The 24293-nt window shown below is 44.0% G+C and overlaps 1 protein-coding gene across 1 annotated transcript in view; it reads right to left on the bottom strand.

Moving 5' to 3' along the window:
• KIFAP3 (kinesin associated protein 3) overlaps nt 1–24293 on the bottom strand; it is a 204249-nt gene that overhangs the window by 94211 nt on the left and 85745 nt on the right. The window contains exon 11 of the mRNA XM_029617575.1: nt 16865–16965. Coding sequence (XP_029473435.1) covers nt 16865–16965 — 101 coding nt within the window. The remainder of the gene's footprint in view (nt 1–16864; nt 16966–24293) is intronic.

Below are 24293 nucleotides of genomic sequence, written 5' to 3'. Positions count from 1 at the left end.
CGTTTCAACAACAGGTGGTACACAATCACCTCAGACCAGTGGGTCCTTACCATAATCTCTCAAGGTTATCGCCTGAACTTTCTCTCCAATCCACCGGACTCCCAACCTCTACCGGTGTGGGGAACATCTGACCACTCACTACTCCTGGAGCAGGAGGTCTCCCTCCTCCTCCAGTCCAGAGCAATAGAACCAGTACCTTACTCTCAAGATCTAGGATTCTATTCCCGGTACTTTCTAATCCCCAAAAAATCGGGAAGCGTTCGTCCAATTCCGGACCTACGTGCCCTCAACAAGTACCTCCAACGAGAAAAGTTCAAGATGGTAACCTTGGGTTCCCCTCCTTCCTCTTCTGCAAAGAGGAGACTGGCTCTGCTCTCTCGATCTCCAAGATGCATACATGCACATTGCGATAAATCCATCTCATCGCAGGTTCCTGAGATTTCTAGTAGGCCCCAAGCACTATCAATACCAAGTGCTCCCATTCGGCCTGGCATCTGCACCACGAGTCTTCACCAAGTGCCTCGTAGTAGTAGCAGCCTTTCTCAGGATTCAAGGTGTTCACGTCTACCCCTATCTAGACAATTGGTTGATCAGGGCTCCCACTCAGCAAGCTGCTCTGTCGTCCCTACGTCTTACTTTACACAATCTGATTTCGCTGGGATTTCTCGTCAACTACGCAAAATCCTGCTTAGTCCCATCTCAAACTTTATCATTCATAGGGGCAGACTTGGACACCTTGCAGGCAAAGGCATTTCTGCCTCAACAGTGAGCTCTCACTCATCTCTCATGCACACCAGCTACAGTCTCAGCAACGAACGACTGCACGCCACTTCCTCATCCTACTGGGACACATGGCATCCTCAGTACTGGTTACCCCAATGGCCCGCTTGGCCATGAGAGTCATGCAGCGGACTCTAAGGTCACAATGGACTCAGTCCATTCAACCTCTATCAACCACTGTCCACATCACCGACTCACTCTGTCAGTCTCTAGCCTGGTGGAAAAATCAGATCAATCTCCTCCAAGGCCTGATCCCTTTACCTGTTCCACCACAAAGTTTCTAGACTATCTCTGGCACTTGTCAGAATCAGGTCTAAAAACTTCCTCCATCAGAATGCATGTCAGTGCGGTGGCCATCTTCCATAAAGGCGTCGGGGATGTTGCTATTTCAGTACAACCCCTTGTAACACGTTTTCTGAAAGGCTTGCTTCACCTCAAGCCTCCACTACACCCTCCGGCCCCTTTTTGGGACCTCAATCTGGTTTTGGGTTGGCTCATGAAACCACCATTCGAGCCTCTCCAATCCTGTGATCTTCGCTATCTCACATGGAAAGTGATTTTTCTTTTAGCAATCACATCTGCTCGCAGAGTTAGTGAGTTACAGGCCCTGGTTACCTATCCACCTTACACTAAACTTCTGCAGGACTGAGCAGTACTCTGCACTTACCCTACGTTCTTACCTTAGGTAGTATCAGAGTTTCACATTAATCAATCCATTATACTACCTGCCTTCTTCCCCAGGCCTCACTCCAATCCAGGAGAACAGGCTCTGCATACCCTTGACTATAAACGGGCTCTAGCCTTCTATCTAGACCGTACAGCTGCCCACAGGAAAAGCACTCAATTGTTTGTCTCTTTCCATTCCACCAAATTGGGGCAGCCTGTGGGTAAGCAGACTCTCTCCTCCTGGTTAGCGGACTGCATATCCTTTTGCTATCAGCAAGCAGGCATTCCACTTCTAGACCGTGTTAAGGCGCATACTGTGAGGGCCATGGCGACTTCAGTAGCACACCTATGCTCCGTGCCGCTTTCTGACATTTGTAGGGTTGCTACCTGGAGTTCTCTCCATACCTTGCTTAGACAAGGCCGGAAGACAAGATTCCATCTTCGGCCAGTCTTGTCTTGCGAAACCTTTTTACAACTTGATGTACCAACACCCTTCCGCCTGCCCGTTAGGGTTCAGGATGCCCTCTACCGAATTCCTGTGCCTATTGCACATCTTGGGTACATTTGGTGCATTTCTTGGACATCCTCAGCTCGATACTCACCCATATGTGAGGACTACCATCCTGCTTGTCCTGTGAGAAAGCAAATGTTGCTTACCTGTAGTTCTCACAGGACAGCAGGATTTTAGTCACGAAACCTGCCTGCCGCCCCGCGGTGTTGGGTTTGTTACGTTTTCTTATTTTATTTTTTGGCACTTCCTGTAGCTTTAAACAAGACTGAAGAGGGAACCCTGCTGGCTGCAGGTTTAGTGCCATGCTGGGCATGCCCAGTAGGTGCCAGTCAAAGTTCTAGAAACTCTGACAAAAGTGTTCCGTGATTGGGCTCCATCCTGTGATGTCACCCATATGTGAGGACGACCATCCTGCTTATCCTGTGAGAATTCTCTATAATTCCCTTAATACCTTCAGATGTATCTCATCCTGTGCCATCGATTTATCTATTATGAATTTACTTAGCTCCACATATACACACTTTTCTGATAATAGATTGAGGTTTACTTCACTTCCAATCTTATTTGTGTTCAGTTTATATGGTCTGTTGGCCCTTCCACAGTGAACAAATATTTGTTAAGACATTTTGTTTTCTCCTTATCGTCCACTACATATTCCTCCCCTTTACATCAAAGTCTCATAGTGCCACTTTTGTACTTTCTCCCATCGCTAACATTCTAAAAAAAAAAAAAAAAAAAAAAAAGGCCTGCCTCCTTGTTTACAGTATTTGCCATTTCCTACTTGGTGGCCTAACTGACCATGATCTATAACTAAACCTAGCACAGACAATGAGCAGTGTAATCAGTAATCCATTTTCTAAAATAATGAAATGTGTGCACTATGGTAGTGATTAGATGTCCCCAACCTGTGGTCAAGCAGTCTCCCCACTGTATAGTACTACAACAAATTCAAACAGTAAACTACAGGAAAAACACAAAGTCATCCTCTATACGCAAAAAAAACCCAAACCCAATGTAAAACACAAGGTATACATACATAATTTTTTTTGTAACTTCTCAACTGCACCAAAGTTATAGCAAACATGCCTTCATTCAGTGAATGCCTGGAACATCATGGCATGAGCACTTGTCTCTTTATCACCCTGGCACCTTCCCAAGAATGGTGGTGTCCCCCCTCCCATACCTGCTACCACAAAGCTTTCCATAATCTTACTAGCTGGTGCAAGAACCTGTCCTAACCCCCTCCCAGTACAGCTGTGATGAACATCAAACGGTCTCCTTCCCAAACTATTGCGAAACTTTCATAACCTCATCTGAAAAGTTCCTACCTCACTCTCGGATCACCACAAGACCTGCCTATGCCCCTGGGCTACCAGAACTAACTTCAACCCAAGGTCCAACAGCCTTACTGCTGTCCTATCAAGATGTGCATTTTGTGACTGACTTGGCACCAGTTCATAGGCCACTCCAGTTGTGGTAACTGTTCTCAATCTATATTAGGTACTAAGTGGCATGCACCCAATTGAGATTACAATATTAAATTACGCCATCATACACGTTTATTCCAGGGGGTGTATGTAATAGTTTGCCCTTGCAACCTTATATAAATTGGTCGTACCAAAATGTCAGTGAAAATACAATTCAATGAGCACAGACGTTGCCTCTCTACCAAAAAGAGAAGGCAACCATTGTGTAGCAGTGCACTGAACAGATGGTTAGCGATAGATCATGTGGCTCTATCAACTTGGGAAGGCAAAGGGAAGCTTTACTCAATCAGCGTGAGCAATTTTGGAAACACACTTTGAATACTGTTCATTTGTCAGGTCTTAAGCTTGAAGTAGACTGGTATTCATTATTGTAAGATTTTTCATGTTTTGTTTTTTTTTTCTAGGACATGTTATCATGCTCAGTTTTACATACATCTACTTGTTTTCCACTAAATGACCAGAACTGCATTAGGAAGTCTTGTGCTTTGTAATAGTTGTTAAAGTTTCACACACAGCATTGAATGACGAGTGCAATCTGGATTGTTTTAGATTTGCTTTAATATAGCAGTGTTATGACGTTTCATGCTGAAAGCACTGCCAAACTGAGGCAGGAAGTAAGATCTTCCAAAACATGGGCCGGGTCAGGATTACATCATAATATTTACATGGGTCAGAGATAGTATTTGGTGATATACATGGGACTTGAAATGTTTGCTCTTTCAATTTGCCAGTGCTGAGATACAGTGTTGGGAGCAGTGTCAGCAAGAATGCAGCTTTTTAAAGATAAGGGCACTTGTTTTATTTGCAAATTAAAAAATTAATATAAAAAGTTAATTTTGTTACTTCATTGCAGTGCTATGATTATTCATAAGGACAGTGCAACAAATGTTTGCTTTCCGAGCTATTTCCAATGCATGTACCTGAATGTAACCTGCTTTGAAAGGTCAAAAAGCAAAATATAAATAAAATAAATAAGAATATATATATACAGTGGCTTGCAAAAGTATTTGACCCCATTAAAAAAGAAGTGTGGATTACAAATGACACTTATACAGATTGTTCCAGACAGTATGTTTATTGCAAACCAGTATGTTCTTAAAGTAAATTTTCAAAGTGTCAATTCATTTCTCTGCATTTTTTGTAAAATAAAAGTAAAAACTGAAAATTGCTACTTGCATAAGTATTCAACCCCTGTGCTGTGGAATCTCCAAATTTACACAGATGAAAGATAGTACCCTAACAATTGGCCTCTACCTGTGAATCATTAAAAAAAGGTCAGCTTTTCTGCATAAAAGATCCCCTAAATGCAGTACCATTGGTCAGATTGTAAATCTGAAGGAAATGTGAAAATGAAGACAAAAGAGCATTCTAAGAAAATTAAAGGTGAAGTTTTATAGACATGCACAAGATAGGAAAAGGCTACAAAATAATATCCAAGTGCTTGGATACTCCAGTGAGCACTGCTGGATCAATTGTGAGGAAATGGAAGTTGCATCATACCACCCAGACACTGCCTAGACAAGGCTGCCCCTCAAAACTCATAGTCAGAGCAAGGAGGAGGCTTGTGAGGGAAGCCACAGAGGCCAACAATCACTTTGAAGGAGCTACAGAGTTCAGTGGTTGAGACTGGAGTAGAGGTGCACCATCAACCATATCAAGAGCTCTGCATGCAACTGGCCTGCATGGGAGGGTGGCTAGAAAGAAGCCATTACTGAAGAGAAACCTCAAAGCACATCTGGAGTTTGCCAGAAAGCATCAGAATGACCCATCTATAATGTGGGATAAGGTTTTGTGGTCAGAAAAGACAAAAATGGAGCTTTTTAGCTAAAATTCAAAACACTATGGGGTAGATTTTCTAAAAGTGCACCCACGCGTACTTTTGTTCGCGCACCAGGTGCAAACAAAATTACGCCGGATTTTATAAGATATGCGCTTAGCCGCGCGTATCTTATAAAATCTGGGGTTGGCGCGCGCAAGGGGGTGCACATTTGTGCAACTTGTGCACGCCGAGCCCTGCGCGCGCTGCCCGTTCCCTCCCTTCCCCTACCTAACCCACCCCCCTGGCCCTATCTAAACCCCCCCCCCCACCTGTATTTTAAAAGTTACGCCTGCCAGAAGCGGGGCTGCTGGCACGCGATTCCCCAGCCCGGGGCCCGTTTCGGAGGCATCGGCCACGCCCCCGAAACGCCCCCGGGCTGGCACCATGCCCCCCGACACGCCCCCAGAACGCCCCGAATGTCGTGTCTGCTCCGACACGCCACCCCCCCACCCCCGACACGGCTGTCCTGGGGCTTGTGCGTGTTGCCGAGACTATGCAAAACAGGCTTGGTGCATGCAGGGGGGGGGGGGTTTAAAATCTACCCCTTTTAAAATCTACCCCTATGTGTGGCATAAACCTAACACTGCCCATTCCCCAGCAGACACCATCCCAACAGTAAAGTATAGGGACAGCAGCATCATGTTGTGGGGATGCTTTTCCTCAGTGAGGACTGAGCATCTTGTTAAAGTTGAAGGATGGATGGATGGTGCAACACATAGGGAGATACCGCAAGACAACCTGCTTCAATCTGCTACAATAATTTAAAACTTGGGAGAAAGTTCACCTTTCAGCAGGACAATGATCCCAAGCACACGGAGTGGCGGAACAAAAAGGTGAATGTTCTGCAATGGCCAAGTCAAAGTCCAGATCTCAATCCAATCGAGAATCTGTGGTACTATTTGAAAATTGCAGTCTATAAGCATCATCCAACCCACCTGAAGAACCTGGAGCAAATCTGCCAGGAAGAATGGGCAAAAATCACTCCCAAACAGTGTGCAAAGCTGGTAGAAACTTACCCCTACAGACTTAAAGCTGTTATTGCAGTAAAAGGTGGATCTACAAAGTACTGGTGTGAAGGGGGCTGAATACTTATGCAAGCAGCATTTTTTTCTGTTTTTAATTTTATTTTACAAAAAATACAGAGAAATAATGAATTGTGATTTTGAAAATGTACTTTATTGCAAACCAGTATTGCTCTTAAATATTCTGTCTGGAACAATCTGTGCAATGATTGTAATCCACACAAATCTGCTGACTTTTTAGGGGGTTGAATACTTTTGCAAGCCACACATATATACAAACACATATATATACATAAATATATTATATATATACATATATATATATTATATACACACATACATACACACAGTATTTACATAAAAGAGTACACAACATTTTAGTGTCACAGCATCATGTTGTTTGTTACAATATTTGAACAAACAATCTTTTCTGGAGAAGTTTATTTTGTATTTTTTTTTCTTTTAGGGGGAACAAACCAATTTAAATGATTATACTTTTCAAAGTCAGATTCTTTCAGTAAGTTTCAGAAGCAGCCTAGGCTAAGAGCCAAACAAGCTGCTCTCTTGCAATAATTAATGGCCCGTGAAGAGCCGGGCAAAGGCACACTCTACCAATTGTGCACCAAAAACTGTGGAGGAGTCCATTTAAAGTGAAGCTGCCTCCTCTGTCCACTCTTCTGTGTTTCCAATATACGCACAACATACAAAAGCACTCTGTAAATACATTTATGAAACTCACACCCTATGCTCTGAAATCGATGTACACCATGTATGTACTGCTACCCATACAATTTTGAATTCCCAGTTTTATGTTATGTTCCTGCTCCCCCCCCCCCCTCCACTCCCCAACATACATACTGCAATTCACATCTTTCTCTGCAACCCGCTTGTGCCTTTCCTAGCAAAAGGTGGACTATCCAATGGAAATAAATTCCTTGGCTTGCCAGGAAACAACTACATTAGCAATAGTCATAATTACCTCCCCCCTTGCAGGGTCTACTGCTTCAGACTGGTTATGCTGTCACCTATGAAGTCTCACATGTTGCACTGACTAAACAGCACAGCTGGCCCAATGCTTAAATTAATAGGCTGGACACCAGGAGACCCAGGTTCAAATCCAGCTTCTGCCAGTGCCACGTCTTGTGACCTGGGACATGTACCCTGAACTCCCACTGCCATTTATTAGATTGCAAGCTTTCTGGGGAAAGGATGCTCTGTATCTGTGTAAAAGGAGTCAATAACGCGCCCCAATTTAGGATGCTATATATAAAAGCCAAAATAATCTAGCTCAGTTGTAATCCACGCCTGTTGCAAGCAAACTAATTTGTGATAGCTCTAAATGTGGTTGTGCCCAAGGGTTCGGGGACCAGCTTAACATATTACAATTAAACAATGACTTGGTGAAAAAAGGATTGACTGTGTATGTTTTAATTACTGCACAGTACACAAAGGGTACAAGCTTATTTTTTTGCTGCATTCTCCCAACCTCAGATTTCCCCTCTCCCCAACATGCCTGAATCACTTCCGTAGTTTGCAAAACTAAATGGTTTCCATCCACATTTAAAAACAACAACAACAAAAAAAAAATCACAAAAGGTACAGGGAAATCTGATATATTTTTTTAAGATGTCGAGATATGTTTTCGCCAGAGAATTAGTTCCTTGTAAAATGAAGAGTTCGTTTCCATTTCAATTAAGTCAGTTAATTAAAAGAAAATGTTCTGTCTTGAGTCCCAGAGCAGCCTGTTCTCTGTTATTTAATGTGATTGCTACCCGTGGCACTTCAAAGGCAAGCAGGATTGCTGCCTGATAGGAAATATTAAAATGAAATTTGTTCTGCTTTCAGTCACCCCACTGTCATCTCTTGCTGATTTAGGAGGAAGGCATTAAAGAGCTGCATCTGTGCAGCAAGGGAGGCCGCGGCCTTCAATCACCCAGTCCCACACCGAGTATCAGATACCACAGAGCCTGCACTGAAATCACTGTGTCTAGACTCTCTGGCACCTGACTTTGCTTATTTACCAGGAACTGGAGGCCAGCCCCCAAGCCCTCTGTATTCCTATACACCTCTCCTTGCTTCCCCTCCCCCCCCCTTCCACATCTTGGACTGATTATGCCAGAGCTCTGCCGAGTCAGGAATATCTGCTCCTGACTGGGCTGTTTGAAGTCAGGTCCTGCTCCCCCTGCTCAGGCAGATAATGGTGGACAGGAGCAAAGGGCGCTGTCATGGAGGGTGTATCCCAGCATTCCCCATGCAATTAGTGGGCACTTCAAAGAGGGGGGCCCCAAGTGGAACTCGGTGCCCTGGGAAATGCAGGCAGTCCCGGAGATGGCTGCATGATGTGAAGTGGTGAAACCAATGTGGAACAGCACCATGACATTTCATACTTATGCACTATGATTGGCTGTGCTATTAGCAATAAATGGTTTTTATAAGCATCTGGATGGCATTTGCACCTATTTAAACAAAACATACGTTTCAGAGGGCCAAATAAGAATGAACTGTTAATGCTTTCTTTTTAACTGTTACTAGAAAAACACTATTAACTCCTGACCTCCACAATGATTTCCCTCAGATAATGCACCCCTCAGGCTCACTGCAAATGTTAAAAGAAAAAGCACACGGTCAGGTCAAAATCAGCCACGTTTCTGTGATGGCTTTTGTCAAATCCTTAATTGTTGCCTGAAGGAAAGCCCGAACATGACGCGCAGTACAGCTAACTAGGACAGGCATTTCCTCTAGAATGGTACCCGCAAAACACACAGCTCTAATCCAATTCAGGAGCAAGTGTGCATTGCCTCACAGAGCTGGGCTGGATGGCTCCTCATCTTTTCCACAGCACGCTGTACAAAGACGAGCCAAAAGCGACTTAAAGACAGGCCCTCGACGCAGACGAGGCCCTCCTTCAGCAAAGCAAACAGGAAGTGTCTATACCGATTCTGCCCCGTGATTTGTAACGAAGCCCTTGCCACTCAACCCATAAAGCATGTTGAAGCAGACAAACTGAGACAGCGCACACTCACATTGGCTTTACTTACTGTAATACTACACACACTGTACTTTCTCTCTCTCCCCATTAAGGATCCTCTGGGCTTATCCCAAACCATCTCTGAATTCCTGTATTTATTCTGCCCCACCACCTCAACTGAGTTGTCCTTCTATGGATCTGCCTCCCTTTCCTAGGAACGACTTCTTTATTACATTACCCCTGAAACCAATTCCCCAGCCTCTTACCCAGATCTCTTATTCTAAAAAAAAATGCTTGATCTCGTGCATTACTTTGAAGAATCAGTGTCTCAATCGCATCTCCTTCCTTTCTCCCTCCTCTTTTAGGAGGCAGACTTGTTTTGGTAGCACTCCTCCAGTTTTCCTAAACTCTGATGTCCCTCCTAAAGCGTGGCCTCCAGAACTGAGCACAATATTCAAAGATAAGATCTTCATCAATTGTACAGTTCTATCACCACATCCTTGATTCTGCTGGCTAGGCGCGTCACTATGCACCTTAGCATTACATTGGCTCGCCTTAATGCCATGTTGCTTCTCTGTAACTAAACCTGCTTCAACATCCCTAGCAAAGCCTCCAACAAGCAGAAGCACCTGTGAATCTATCCTTCAAAGAACTACTCCTAACGAAACTCCCTTTGACAAGATCTCCTATGTATATGGAGAGCCTTTCAAGGGTATGAGAGAGACTGAGTATGTTACAAGAATCCAGAAGAGACAAAAAAGTATATACCATATAATATTGCCTTCAAAGCAGCATGAAAGCAATTGCTCCCAATTACTTCAGAGATGTTACCCACCACTGCTGAATATCATCAGCACCTGAATTTTCAGTCTTAAGGTGCAATGAAAAAGGAGTCAGATGTGTGAATACCTAAGAGGGAGCAGCCCTTCAACCTCAGGGCAGTAAAACGAGTAAATGATCAAGTCAGGTCCCCCTGTCCTACTTTACATACATGCATTGTTGCGCTTTTGAAACTGGGCAAGGAGAACTTGGATCAAAAAAGCTTTCGGATAATTTCCTTGCATGGCTTGAGCATGACTGAGCAGTTTCCTGCAGGGACAGAGGAGGAATGGACCACCTGGAAGGCACAGTACAGTTTGGGGCCTTCCAGGTGGTCCATTCCTCCTCTGCCCCTAGAGGAAACTTCTCATTCACTCTCATAACCATGCAAGAAAATTATCTGAAAGCTTTGATTTAAATTCTCCTTGCCCAATTTCAAAAACGCAACAGTGCATGTTTGTAATAGTAGGCCAGGGGACTTGACCTGATCATTTACGCCTTTGGTCTGCTCATTGCTTGAAGACCATCCTTGTACAATGTTACCGAGGTCAATTCATGAGCACTGAAATGTGCTTGCCAGTGGAAAGAAACAGGACTTTAGTGGATAGACATTGGAAGACCTACTGCCATTACTACAGTCTATTCAGGCTATATCAGTCAAGTTATGAGGCTGAAAGGATATGATCTTGTATGGCACCAGAAGAGAGAAAAATCAGGTAACAAGGTGTTAAAAGGTCCAAGTGCTTATCTTGAAAAATGACCAACAATCAGCTCACTCAGTCTTTCTTATAGGCAAACATGGAAGAAAGTCAAGTCATCCTTGTCAAACTCTCTATAAATCTGTTTCTACAAGAGAGTTGGGTGCTAAAATAAGGAATCTTTATAGCATACATCAGTCCAAGGTAAAAGTAAACAAAAAAAGTCCTAACATTTATATTAAAGTTTAGCAATATGAAGGTCAATAATCAATAGGCCATTTAAAGGACAAGTTATCCGGTTAAAGTTAGCTGGAAAACTTGTCCTGGATATTCAGTGGGATAATTGTCCCACTGAATATCCCAGATTAAAGTTATAAGACTGCCCTTAGTCAGATAACTAAACATAACTGGATATTCTTTTGAATAGCTCCGATTATGTATAAAGTTATTCAGCTTTAGTTAGCCGGATAACGTTAGACTTAACTGGCTATATTCAACAGAATATAGCCAGTTAAGTTGCATTCCCATTAAATAATAAATAAATAAAAGCACATACGGGCTTACAGGCCCTAACCTGTCCTCCACCTCCCTCCTACCCACGCTCCAAAGGCCCTGTGGGGCTGAATCTGCCACCCCCAACCCCATAGTGTCCCTTCACAATGTTTAAAATTAGATTTGAGGGCAGGGAGTCATTGCTGTTCAATCCCCCTCCCCCTCCCCCACCCCCTGCTCCCGGTTCTCGATTTGTTTCAACATATGGTGCTTTGCAGGTCCTCCCCCCAACCTTTTCCCTTCCCCACATCTGAAATTTTTGTAATTCTTCAGCCAGGATCACAGTCATGTCCTATCACAATCCGGGCTCGGCTACTATGATGGGAACCTTTTTTTTTAAATCTGGCTATTATAACTTAGCTGGAAAACTGTCTGAATATCCCAAAACTTACCATTTAGACAGATAAAAATAGCTTTTAGATATCTACCACATGATATCTATATGTCCTTAGGATCACAGATCCTTATTTCCTCTTGTTTAAATAATTATTTTTAGAAGATGTTTAGCATGACAAGACCATAAATGTACAAAAAACTTGCTATGGCAAATTCCCATCATGTAGATTTTTGATCTTCACAAGATGTTTGGCAACAAAACCTGTAGTTATTGTAACCTCAGAAAAAAATACTGGAGAACTCTTCTAAAGGGACTCTAGCACTAATCTACTTTCCCCTTGTTGCACTAAAAGAAACCTCAGCATGTTCTAGGCATTGTTTTAAGAATACAAAGTGAACAGAACATTAGGTATAATTTACTAAGTCAACATATGATGTACCTGAATATGTTAACATTTCTTTTAGTACCTCAAGGGAGCAATCACATTGGTTAGTGTGTTATATCGTCCGGAAAATATGTATTTATCTCAGCATCTCATAAACTCATAGAAAACATATAGATCATTGTGACAGGATGTATATACATAGGGGAAAACCAAGGATCAGGAAGTCACTATAATAAGCACTTTAGCCCCCAAGAAAGTGTCAAGGACAGAAACGATAAAAACGTCACCACTGTCGTAAGCAACACCTGTGGGCACAGCTATACGGAAAAGGATGGCCAAAGTGCCAAAACCATATCTTCGCTGCCAACTTCGAAAGAAGAGGGGTTTGCCAGAGAAAGTGAGGGAGAAAAGGAGAAGCAAGAAGGGAACCTCTGATGCTCCATGGCTCCTACATATTGGTAAAAGGAGATGGACTCCAGCCCTCTGCAGCGACTAATGTCGTAGGAATTCTTTCTGAGATGATGATAGCAGTAAGATTGAGCTGTGATCCTGAAAGCTTTGTGAGGTTTAGCACTAACTCTGAAGAAATCCATTGCTTTTGTCTGAAAAAGGGTTCATCTACCAAACTCTCAGGCCGATGCAATAAAGGGCGCACAGGTTTACCTGCGATCCTTCACGCGTTTTGGATGCGCTAGACACGGCTGATAGCGCTCATCATATGTGAATTCCACGTAGATGAAGCTATTACCCTCGAGGCAGAAAATCGCTGGGCGCCCAATGTGCACTTTTTTTTAATGCAGCAAAATTTAACTCCAGCCCCAGAGCTGGTGTTAAATCAAGCCACTAGACAAGGGCGCAGGAGAAATTTAAAAAATAGTGCCCTGCGTGGTTCCTACCTTTAAACACCTACTGCTTGTGGTGTTTAAGAATAAAGGTACAATGTAATGGCTTGATGAATAAAAAAAATTCTGGACGAATAATACACACAGAAACAGGCTCCAGGCCGATTTTGCCCCTTGTTACTGTGCCTATATATTAGGAGTCCAGAAATCGACCTGAAGCAGGATAAAACGGATGCTCGTACTGAGCGCCCATTGCAATTGTGGGTGCCTGATGCAGTTGAGTGCTAGGAATGCATAATTCCTTTTAACACAGCAGCTCATTAAAACATAGCATCGGATGCCCAGGAGACGTGGCTGTGCGCTAGTAAAAACACGCCCGTTTTAACACTCATCTTATTGCATCGGCCCCTCTGAAAGGAAGGCTGTGGGACAGACTGGATAACTCGTTAGTACTCACATACAGAAGGTGTGAGAAAGGAAGACAGTTACCTCAATCACTCACCCGCAAATCCAAGAAAGCAGAGTATCTCATTCAGTGTAAAAAAATAAATAAAATAAAAATGTACCAACTAGTGATATGTGGGAGAGACATCATAGAATGTTCTATTTTCACCTTATGTCACACTGCATGACTATAAAGAGAATTAAACCCTCATACAACTTTATACACAAAGACAGACCGCTTCTTAAACACCATAAACATTTATTCAATATACAACTGGAAGTATAACACTTGCTAGAGAATGAAATGGAGACAGGAATAGCTAGAACGACGACTCTTAACTGTGTCAGAGATGTACTATGACCTTCTTTGAATGTTTAGTTGAATCATCCTAAAAAGGGAATGCTTTTAGGGTCTCGGAGACTGAAGCTGCAGGACCTTCTGTATAAAATGAAGAGTTCTCCCCAGTGGAAAGATTCCCATAATGCCTTGCTGCCTCCTTTAGGCATGACCAACTGAAAAAGCTTACATCCTGACTTAACACATGGGAAAAGGGGGTGGTGATCTCTCAGTAGGGCAAATCTCCCATAATGCACAACTTTCATGACATCAGTCTAAAGGTTATAGCTGTCCTAGAAACTACACAAATATATCAATACAACCACTTGGTGGCAATATGATACAAAATATAAGCTCTGTTTATCAGAACACACATAGTCCTCCAAACTAAGATAAATCACTAATAATGTACTATGCTCAATTCCACTACAAACATCTGTAGGGCAGAATTTCACCAAACTAGGATACTCACATTCTGACTTATCTGTAATAGTCCTTATAGGACACTTTAAAAACATTCAGAAAAGAGACATGGGAACTAAAATACAATCATTAATAAAGTCTTCATCCCCCTTGTATATTTTTCATATACTGCTACTTAAAAAATCAAATCAAAATGCAGTGAAGCAGGAGTTTGTTTCTCTAATCTACACAACATACTCTACACTTTTATTGTGAAACAATAATTATGGAACTATTCCAAATGTAATTAAGAATCTACTAGATAAGGGAGACCTGACTGACGTGCCGCAAATGCGCAGTAGAGAGCAGCTCTACCGCGCATGCGCGGGCAAGCACGTCGGCCAGAGTGCCCGAAAAAAAAATGGCGCTGGGTCGCTAGGAGCAGTGGCGACGTCGAGCAGGAGCGGGAGAAGCAGTAGCAGCGGCGACGATGAGCAGGAGCGGGAGGAGCAGTAGCGGCGGCGGTGGCGCGCGTGCAAGGGAGGGACAGCCCCTGTTATCAGTTGTGGATGAGCTGAAAGGGGAGGAGAGAGTGAGGAGAGGGGGAGGGGGAAGGTGAGAGAGAAGGAGAATAGAGGGGGAAGGTGAGAGGGAGGGAGAATAGAGGGGGGAAAGTGAGAGGGAGGGAGAATAGAGGGGAGAGGTGGGAGGGAGGGAGGAGAGAGTGAGGTGAGGGGGAGGGGGGAGGGAGTGGGAAGGAAATGGACCGAAAAACTTTTTTAAATGTAGCCCGTTGTTACGGGCTTAATGGCTAGTATAAAATAAACAAAGTCTTGATTGCACAAGTCTTCACACTCAACTCAATACTTGGTGGAAGCCCCGTTTGCAGTCAAAAGTCATTTAAGTTAAGTACCTATCAACCTTGCACAGCAGGATGATGCAGTTTTTGCTCATTCTTCTTGGCAAAAACTGCACCATCCTGGGAATCATCTGTGGACTGCGGTCTTCGAGCCTTGGCACAGATTTTTCTATTGTATTCAGGTCTGGGCTTTGTCTAGGCCACTCAAGCACATTTACTTTCTTCTTGCTGAGCCATGTCACTGTTGCTTTTGCTTTGTGCTTAGGATCATTGGCATGCTGAAAGATAAATCTTCTCCACAGTCCCAGATCTACGACAGACAAATAGGTTTTCCCCCAGAATCAGCTTCTACTTTGCACCATTCATCTTTCCCTCAATCTTCCCAAGCCTCCCTGTTCCTACTGCTGCAAAGCATCCCCACAGCATAATGCTGCCAGCACCATGCTTTACTATAGGGATGGTATTAGCAAGGTGTTTTATGCTACTACTGAATAAAATCAAAGGTCAGTTGACCTCTGGCTGTATTATCCTTCTGGCCTAGCAATACAGTACTGAACATAGCTAAAGGTTAAATCTAGTACACAAGAAGATAGGTCATAAAATAAATGCTTAAGGCTGTAACAGGTGACTCAGATACAGCCACTGATGTCCATATAGCAAAGTTAGCCTGATAAACATTTCTGGATGAAATGGGTGGCTACTTCCCTTTCAGACATCACGTCATATTCTATTTCTGGGGCTTCATTTTCCAATACAGAAAAGGCATTATATGTAAGGGTAACAGTAGGAAAAGTGGGTTTCTTCATCTCAGGCCTTATTCTGCCAGAACCCACTATTATACCTCGGTTTCTGAATCCTGGATGACTGACTTGTGTGGTAGTAGGGGCAGATATACAAGATGCTGTGAAATTGGGTGTCTGAGTAACAGGTCGTATTCTATTAGAGCCCACTGAAAACATTTATTCCTGGGTTTCTAAATCCTATGCAGGAGCTGGGAGACATTCTGGATGCTTCAAGGAAGGAGAGATTATTTGAAACCTGGACAATTCCTCTTTCAGATAAGTCAGCTCCTTTATCATTGCAGACAGTTGAAGGCAAATTAGGCAATCCTTAATTCTCCAAATGATAGGCCTTGGGACATAAGCACCACAAGTTTTACACTGAATAAAAGACATTTAGCTAATAATGATAACATGCAAGTTGTGAGATTGGTACTTAAATGAATAAGATAAGACCAAAGTCATTGGAAGAACTATTTAAAAAGAAAACACCCTGTGGGTGGCAATAAATTGCCTTTTTTTCTTTAATAAAACAGTCACTTAAAGACTGGCCAGGATTCTTAACATTCAATATTAACAGGAAAAATAGAAATAGATTTCAAACAATGCAAACACAGATAATGCAGAAAAAAACTGACAGCAATAATATCACTTAATTATTGGCTAACAAAAAAAGAAATTCAACTTCAGGACTTAACTGAGCACCTGTGCACATTTTTTGCTTTTAAATTAAGTAGTTCTGGGTTGATGACCCCCTAAATGTTGATGACCCACCTATCATGTTTCCAGCACCAAAAGTATGATATTTCAGAGGTTCTGCAATGAATGCACTAATACCAAAGCAACTAATCCTGGAGTGAAAATGTCTTCCTAAATGGGAATTGGTAGAATTAATGTGGAATGGATGCGATCTCCTAACAAATTTAGCAGGTATGCCTTCCGGCAGATGTGCACTCACTATAGAAATAAGAGCTGTGCATAATGTGAAAACTATAAGTGTGTGTGGAACTCCTAGGAATCACTTATCGCTCACTGCTAATTACACAGCGGAGACACAGATATATGAAATAAGCCCAATTTAGCTGCCTAAGCATAAGGCATCATGGTGGCTGCTGTCATCAATTCTGTGCATGGAGAAGGATATGTATGGGAGGTACCTGTGGTATACAGTCTGTGTATGCAAACATTGACTTGAAGCGATCATCCATGCTGATGTGGTACAGAACACACATTGCTATTTGTTTATAGTTTTCATTACCTAGGAGAAAAAAAAACCACAAGAACTTTAGTTTTTCAGAACAGATGGGAAAAAAGATCAATAGAAAAAATGACATTTTTCCCCACTGATTTTCTCCCATTTTTGTTCATTAAGAAACACTGATAAATTTCTGAAAAAAGAAAACCTGGAAAAAAAAATTGCCTAAGATTAAACAAGTACATTATTTCACTGGCTGCATATCCTGATATCCAATTCCTCACTTTTTGTTTGCTAATAATGCAATGTCAATGCAAGACATGAGTTGTAAACTGATTGCTCAAACATGACTATTTGCTGCATACCATGATCACCATCAACATGAATAGGATGCATAATTTCTTTTTTCCATATGCAACAGGACATGACCTAGTGTTGCTAGGCAAATGCTGTCCTCCTCCAACAAAGCACCCCTCCTATTCCCTTTCCCTCTGCCTCACGCCTCCCAAAGGAATCCAGCTGACTTTAATGACTTCACTAGCTGACCAACTTCTCCTGGTGAGTTTCAGAGGTCAGCGGTCAATGGTTTGATGAGAATATATGAAATGTCTTGCTCGCTTGAAACAAACCTCAGCTCTACAGTGCCAACTCTGATCGTCTCCCTCATGAAGACAGGTTTGATGGCAATGTGCATTGCCCTGGTCTTATCCATATAGTTCAGGGGTGGACAATGCTGGTCCTTGAGAGCCACAAACAGGCCAGGTTTTCATATATCCATGATTATAGATTTGCATGCATTGCCTCCATTGTATGCAAATCTCATGCATATTCATTGTGGATATCCTGAAATCTGGTCTGTTTGTGGCTCTCAAGGACTGGAGTTAGCCACCCCTGATATACTTTTTGGCAAGGAATAATGACTGCTCGACTGTCATTTCTTATTTGTGTCAGTTCAGTGACAAACTGTGCCTGGTCTAGTTGGAACAAGAGCTCTCTTATCCATGTTAACCTCTCTCAGAGAAGCTGACAAGACTACATTCTTAGCTGGGGTCTGGAAACATGCTCAGGAGCAGGATAGGACTGCAGGACAGGAGCTGGGATTATCTTCTGCCTAGCTAGCCCCCTCCTCCTGCAAGTTGAGCCCTTGGGTTATGGAGGCCACCAGGACTTGGCAATGATGGCTGAACATCATGGTGGGAAACTGGGCTGGTCTTCAGCCTAGCCACCCCCCTCCCCCGCAGGTTGAGCCCTTGGGTTCTAGGGGCCAGTAGGGCCTAACTGGAAAGGTTGGATAGGATGGATAAGGCAGAATAGGCTGGATGGACAAGCTGGGCAAAGCAGAACAGGCTGGACAAGGCAGAACAGACACAGGCTGAAAGCAGAAGTCTGGGTATTGATACAGGGAAGAAGCTGAGGACTGGATACTGAACAAGGGCTAGGACTGTATAGAAACACAGGCTTGGTTACTGAGCAGGGACTGGGCTGGATTCTGGGCAAGGCAAAGCAGGGAATGGATGCTGGGTACTAGACTGGGCAGGACCCAACAAGACCAGAAATGACAGGACTAAACAAGGCAAACATGACAGGACTTAGACAAGGACAACACAGAACAGAGAATATTGAGGCCCGAAGGCAGCAACACAGAAGGCCCGAAAGGCCACTAAAAATAAGGCCCCGAGGTCAATAAGCAAGAAGAGGCCTGAGTAAGCCACAGAGTAAGGCCTAAAGAGAAAAAAGGCCCAGAAGCCACAAGGCAAGGTAATGCCTAGATAGGCTGCAAAGTAAGGAGCAAAATATAGGAAGGCCCGGAAGACTCAAGGCATAGAGCAAGGTAAGAGCGACCAGGTCAGAGAGCCAAGGGTGACTCCATGAAATGACATCCAGGTTCTGGCAAGGCAGGGTTAAATGAGGCTGCAGCTTAGGTGTGGTGCGAGCATCGAAGCAGAGCTTGAGAAGACTGGAGGTGAAGTCCGAGTCAGGTGGCCAGTAAGGAGATGGCTTTGGTAGCTTGGAGGCCTCACTGGGGCCTCTGCTGGTGGGAAGGTGTCAGACTGGACCAGGGCAAGGTGAGGCTGCATGGCAGGAGAAATTGTGACATTGCTTTTAAGCTGAATATGATTTGCTTTGTTTTAGAAAGGTCCTTAAGATTTATCTTTTTAACTTAGCTTTCTCTGTGTGGATGTTTACAGTCTGCCATCATAACTTGAGTTGTTAATTATGTTTCTTGCCTTGTTTTATTTGTTTCTTATCCTATGTCTTATGTATACACACTATGATTATGATTATGCTATTATCCACTGAGATTGCTGGATCAGCAGAGTATAAATTGTATAAATAATTGTCATCTTAGTTCAGGTTTATCATGTCCCCTCAAAGAGCTATCACAAACATACTTAGTAGAAGGTGGGTCTTCTCATCAATGCGTAACCGAACTTCACATCTTTCTTGAAATTAGTCCTTTTACTCAACATGCTGTTTGGTTACACACACCTGTCAGGTATGTCATTCCAAAGCATATCCCATGAATGTACTATGGTAGACTATACCTGTCAGCTTGGGTCCCCAGTTCTGATTGGGAACATGAACACTTCACAACCACAGACACTCAGATGGATACAACTTTGGTTTCTTCTAAAAAACACAGTTCTTAGAAGCCTTCTCCTCATCATGCTTGTTTGTCACATAGTCCCTGATGTATGCTGCCATATGTGTAAATTTCACCGCTTTGGTAGGCCACTGCGGATTGTTCTGCTGAAAAGACTGAATAGGGAACAATTCATCTGCTCTACTACTACATTCTGCTATGGGGTGCACATTATTGTTCGTGGAAAAGATAACGGCCCGGCGCACCGTTCGCAGCACATGGGGGCCTTCCATTTTCGCCTTGAGCAGAAAATAGCAGCGGAGACCCCGGCATGCCGCAAACGGAGTGCGTCCCACGGCACACACTCTGTTCATGGCGAAGATGAAGGCCCAGGGGCATCGATCGCGGCAAAAAGGGAAGGGTCCCTGTGTGCCGTGAACAGCACACAGGGACCCTTCATCTTCGCCGCAAACGGAGCGTGTGCCGCGGGACGCGCTCTGTTCGCGGCATGCCGAGGTCTCCTCTGCTATTTTCTGCCTGCCCTGCGATGGCCGCTGTCCTTCCGGTTTTGAATAGTCTTCCGGTGAGGGAGGAAATCGGCGAGGCGACGGTGAAAATCGGCGAGAAGGGCGACGAGGGAGGAAATCTGCGAGGTGAGGAAGGAAATCTGCGGGAAGGAGGAATTCTGTGCAAATTCTGCATTCCGCAGTAGCACAGAATTCCCCCAGGAGTATGTATTGTAGAAGCTCATGTGTCCTTTTAGTCAGGCAGGAGGAGGTAATTTTCAAATAGGGCAATCTAAACAATTGTCCTTTTAAAAATTTCAGGTAGCACAGAAGCATGTCAGAGAAAGGCTACCAAAATAATGCAAAGTCTGCACTATAAACTCTACGAAGTGAAAATTAAAGGATCTAAATATGTATACCTTAGAAGAGGAAAAAGGGGAACATGATACTATGTTGCAGCTATTACACAACAGTCAAGAATAAGGGACCAACATGTGAGACTGAAAGAGGGCGATTCAGGAATAACTAAGGGAAATATTTCTTCATAGAAAAGGGTGTTGGATTTTTTTTTTTTTAATTTGGTCTTATATATGGGAAATGAAAATTAAGGCAAAGAAAAAAAAACACACACCCAAGTAAAATACCCTTTTTAAGAGCAAAATGTCACCTGAGGATTAGGACAAAGATAACCACCAGTAATTTCTTAGAATTAAGCGAACTGTAGTAATAAAGTCATTGAAAAATCTAGATAACTAAAAACAGATTTCATAAAGAAGGATATTAAGGTTTTGAGGAGGCAGATTCCGTGGAATCGATTCAGCTGTTTTGTAATATACCAGTGTTCTCAGTGCATGTGTGGAAAGGTAATGCATGATAAGCAACAAAGTGTGCAAAGAGTTTAAGTGACTTACTGTAGGTCAAGTTGCAAACAATGCAGTGGGAATAGAATCTGTCACAGCTGTGTTCTCTAGAGATGTGAATCGTGTCCTCGATCGTCTTAACGATCGATTTCGGCTGGGAGGGGGAGGGAATCGTATTGTTGCCGTTTGGGGGGGTAAAATATCGTGAAAAATCGAAAAAACGTAAAATCGCAAAACCGGCACATTAAAACCCCCTAAAACCCACCCCCAACCCTTTAAATTAAATCCCCCACCCTCCCGAACCCCCCCCCAAATGACTTAAATAACCTGCGGGTCCAGTGGCGGTCCGGAACGGCAGCGGTCCGGAACGGGCTCCTGCTACTGAATCTTGTCGTCTTCAGCCGGCGCCATTTTCCAAAATGGCGCCGAAAAATGGCGGCGGCCATAGACGAACACGATTGGACGGCAGGAGGTCCTTCCTGACCCCCGCTGGACTTTTGGCAAGTCTTGTGGGGGTCAGGAGGCCCCCCCCAAGCTGGCCAAAATTTCCTGGAGGTCCAGCGGGGGTCAGGGAGCGATTTCCCGCCGCGAATCGTTTTCGTACGGAAAATGGCGCCGGCAGGAGATCGACTGCAGGAGGTCGTTCAGCGAGGGTTCCGGCGCCTCGCTGAACGACCTCCTGCAGTCGATCTCCTGCCGGCGCCATTTTCCGTACGAAAACGATTCGCGGCGGGAAATCGCTCCCTGATCCCCGCTGGACCTCCAGGAACTTTTGGCCAGCTTGGGGGGGGCCTCCTGACCCCCACAAGACTTGCCAAAAGTCCAGCGGGGGTCCGGAAGGACCTCCTGCCGTCCAATCGTGTTCGTCTATGGCCGCCGCCATTTTTCGGTGCCATTTTGGAAAATGGCGCCGGCTGAAGACAACAAGATTCAGTAGCAGGAGCCCGTTCCGGACCGCCGCTGGACCCGCAGGTTATTTAAGTCATTTGGGGGGGGGGTTCGGGAGGGTGGGGGATTTAATTTAAAGGGTCGGGGGTGGGTTTTAGGGGGTTTTAGTGTGCCGGCTCACGATTCTAACGATTTATAACGATAAATCGTTAGAATCTCTATTGTATTGTGTTCCATAACGGTTTAAGACGATATTAAAATTATCGGACGATAATTTTAATCGTCCTAAAACGATTCACATCCCTGGTGTTCTCAGCACTGTTTGTGCAATACAGAAAAGAGCCTACCACATTAGCTACTACACATATCCTGACATACCCTGAATATGGAACAGCCATTGTGTCTTAGGACTTCTAAGCATCAGTGATATCTCGGCAACAAAGTCTGAACATTCTCTGCCCACAATATGCTATTCCAGCCCATTTTACACTGCAAAATCAAGCACTGGTAGAGTTTCACTAATTCAGCACAAATTAGGAATCCGATTCTTAAATTTATAGGCCAGAGACAAGAATGCCAGCACTCACAGAGCAATGCCAGAGAAACTTCATTTCCCACGGAGTGCATTTACGGCTTATCAAGAAGCAACACTCAAGGCAGTCGCCAATCTGCAGAGAATTACTACTTTCCCAAAATACAGTCTATAAGAACATACGATTCTCAAAAACAAGCTACAGCTTTAAAAGCAGCTGGAACTGCTAGAATGGAAAAATCTGCTGGGTTAAGAATTTGCGATGGTTTCTAGTTACTGGAATAGCTACCAAAAGCCACTCTGGTTTATTACACAGCCAGTGAGTTTTTTGGGAGGCGGGGACATGGGGAGGAATGAAAGGCTTCATTATTAACAAAGCAGTCAAGATCAAAGCTAAAGGATTCAGATCTAGCCAGGTTACAAAACTAGTTTGGAGCCCTTTTTGCAAGACTAGTTGGGCTAAGCTTGGCTCTGCATAGTATCATCAGGTCTTGGGCTCACCTAATGCATCATATTCTCTGAACGCTATACCTCAAAAATTCTGTTTACAGAGTAGGGCCGCTGGGATTTTACAGTGCTCATTCTGCATGCAATACCTAAAGTACCAAACATGATTCAAAAATAAAGCACAGTAGCAATATCAAAATTAATTTAAGACAAATCAAAAGACATCTATTAGTCCAGCACTGATTTCAAATTAGAACAGGATAGTATTAATAAAAAAACTTCCAGGGCTTTATTTTTGGATCACTGCTTTTTAATAATTTACCCCCGCACCATTGGTCACAAAATCTTCATCTTCCTGCTCATGCCCACCACCTTCCTATTTTTTCTCTTCCAATGAGTCCTACCTTAAACCCCTCATTTCTTGCCTTGGCCAAGTCATCTCTTGGATTCCTCCCAATTTCTTGGGTTTGTCTCCAAGACGGAAGACAGTCTCTTGGGTAAAAGGGTCTTCCTTAAAAGCGATACTATATTCCTCCTCGGCCATAACTTTCGTTAACCTCCCAAATTTCAAACGGTCTGCTACCATTTTCATAAGACTGCACTCAATTGCTATACCCTCAGGGGTAGATTTTATAAATTTACGCAAGCGCGTACTTTTGTTCACGTACCAGGCGCGAACAAAAGTACGCTGGATTTTATAAGATACGCGCGTAGTCGCGCGTATCTTATAAAATCCGGGGTCGGCGCGCACAAGGGGGTGCACATTTGTGCAACTTGCGTGCGCCGAGCCCGGCGCGCGCTGCCTGTTCCCTCCGAGGCCGCTCCGAAATCGGAGCGGCCTCTGAGGGAACTTTCTTTCCACCCCCCCGCACCTTCCCCTCCCTTCCCCTACCTAACCCACCCCCCCGGCCCTATCTAACCCCCCCCCCCTACCTTTGTTGGCAGATTTATGCCTGCCATCACCCGACCTGGGGGCTGGTCCAGAGGCCTCGACCACGCCCCCGGGCCGGCACCACGCCCCCGGTCCCGCCCCAAACCACCCCCTGACCCCGGACACGCCCCCTCCCCGCCCCTTTTACGAAGCCCCGACTTGCGCGCGCCGGCAGCCTATGCAAAATAGGCGCGCTGGGCTTTTAAAATCCGGCCCTCAGTGAATGCTCTGCTAAAACACTTAGTTAAGCCTTCATTTAGTCTCCTCTCAACTACTGAACCAATTATAATATATACAGGCCGATACAGTACAGTTAACCTGCATTTGGATGCGCGTTTTGATGCGCTAGCTTTACCCCTTATTCAGTAAGGGGTAATAGCGCGTTGAAAACGCGCATCCAACCCCCCCCCTGAAATTAATAGAGCCCGCAACATGCAAATACATGTTGATGGCCCTATCAGGTATTCCCACGCAATACAGAAAGTAAAATGTGCAGCCAAGCCGCTCATTTTACTTTCGGAAATTAGCGCCTACCCAAAGGTAGGCGTTAATTTCTGCCAGCACCGGGAAAGTACGCGCTTGCGTAAAAACTGCTTTTCTGTACACCCTCCGAATCATGGCGATATTAAGTTGGAGGTTTCAA

Source organism: Rhinatrema bivittatum, chromosome 10, assembly GCF_901001135.1.
Source record: "Rhinatrema bivittatum chromosome 10, aRhiBiv1.1, whole genome shotgun sequence".
Lineage (NCBI taxonomy): Eukaryota > Metazoa > Chordata > Amphibia > Gymnophiona > Rhinatrematidae > Rhinatrema > Rhinatrema bivittatum.
Note: the sequence above shows the minus strand (reverse complement) of the source record. Positions and strands in the feature narration are given on the sequence as shown.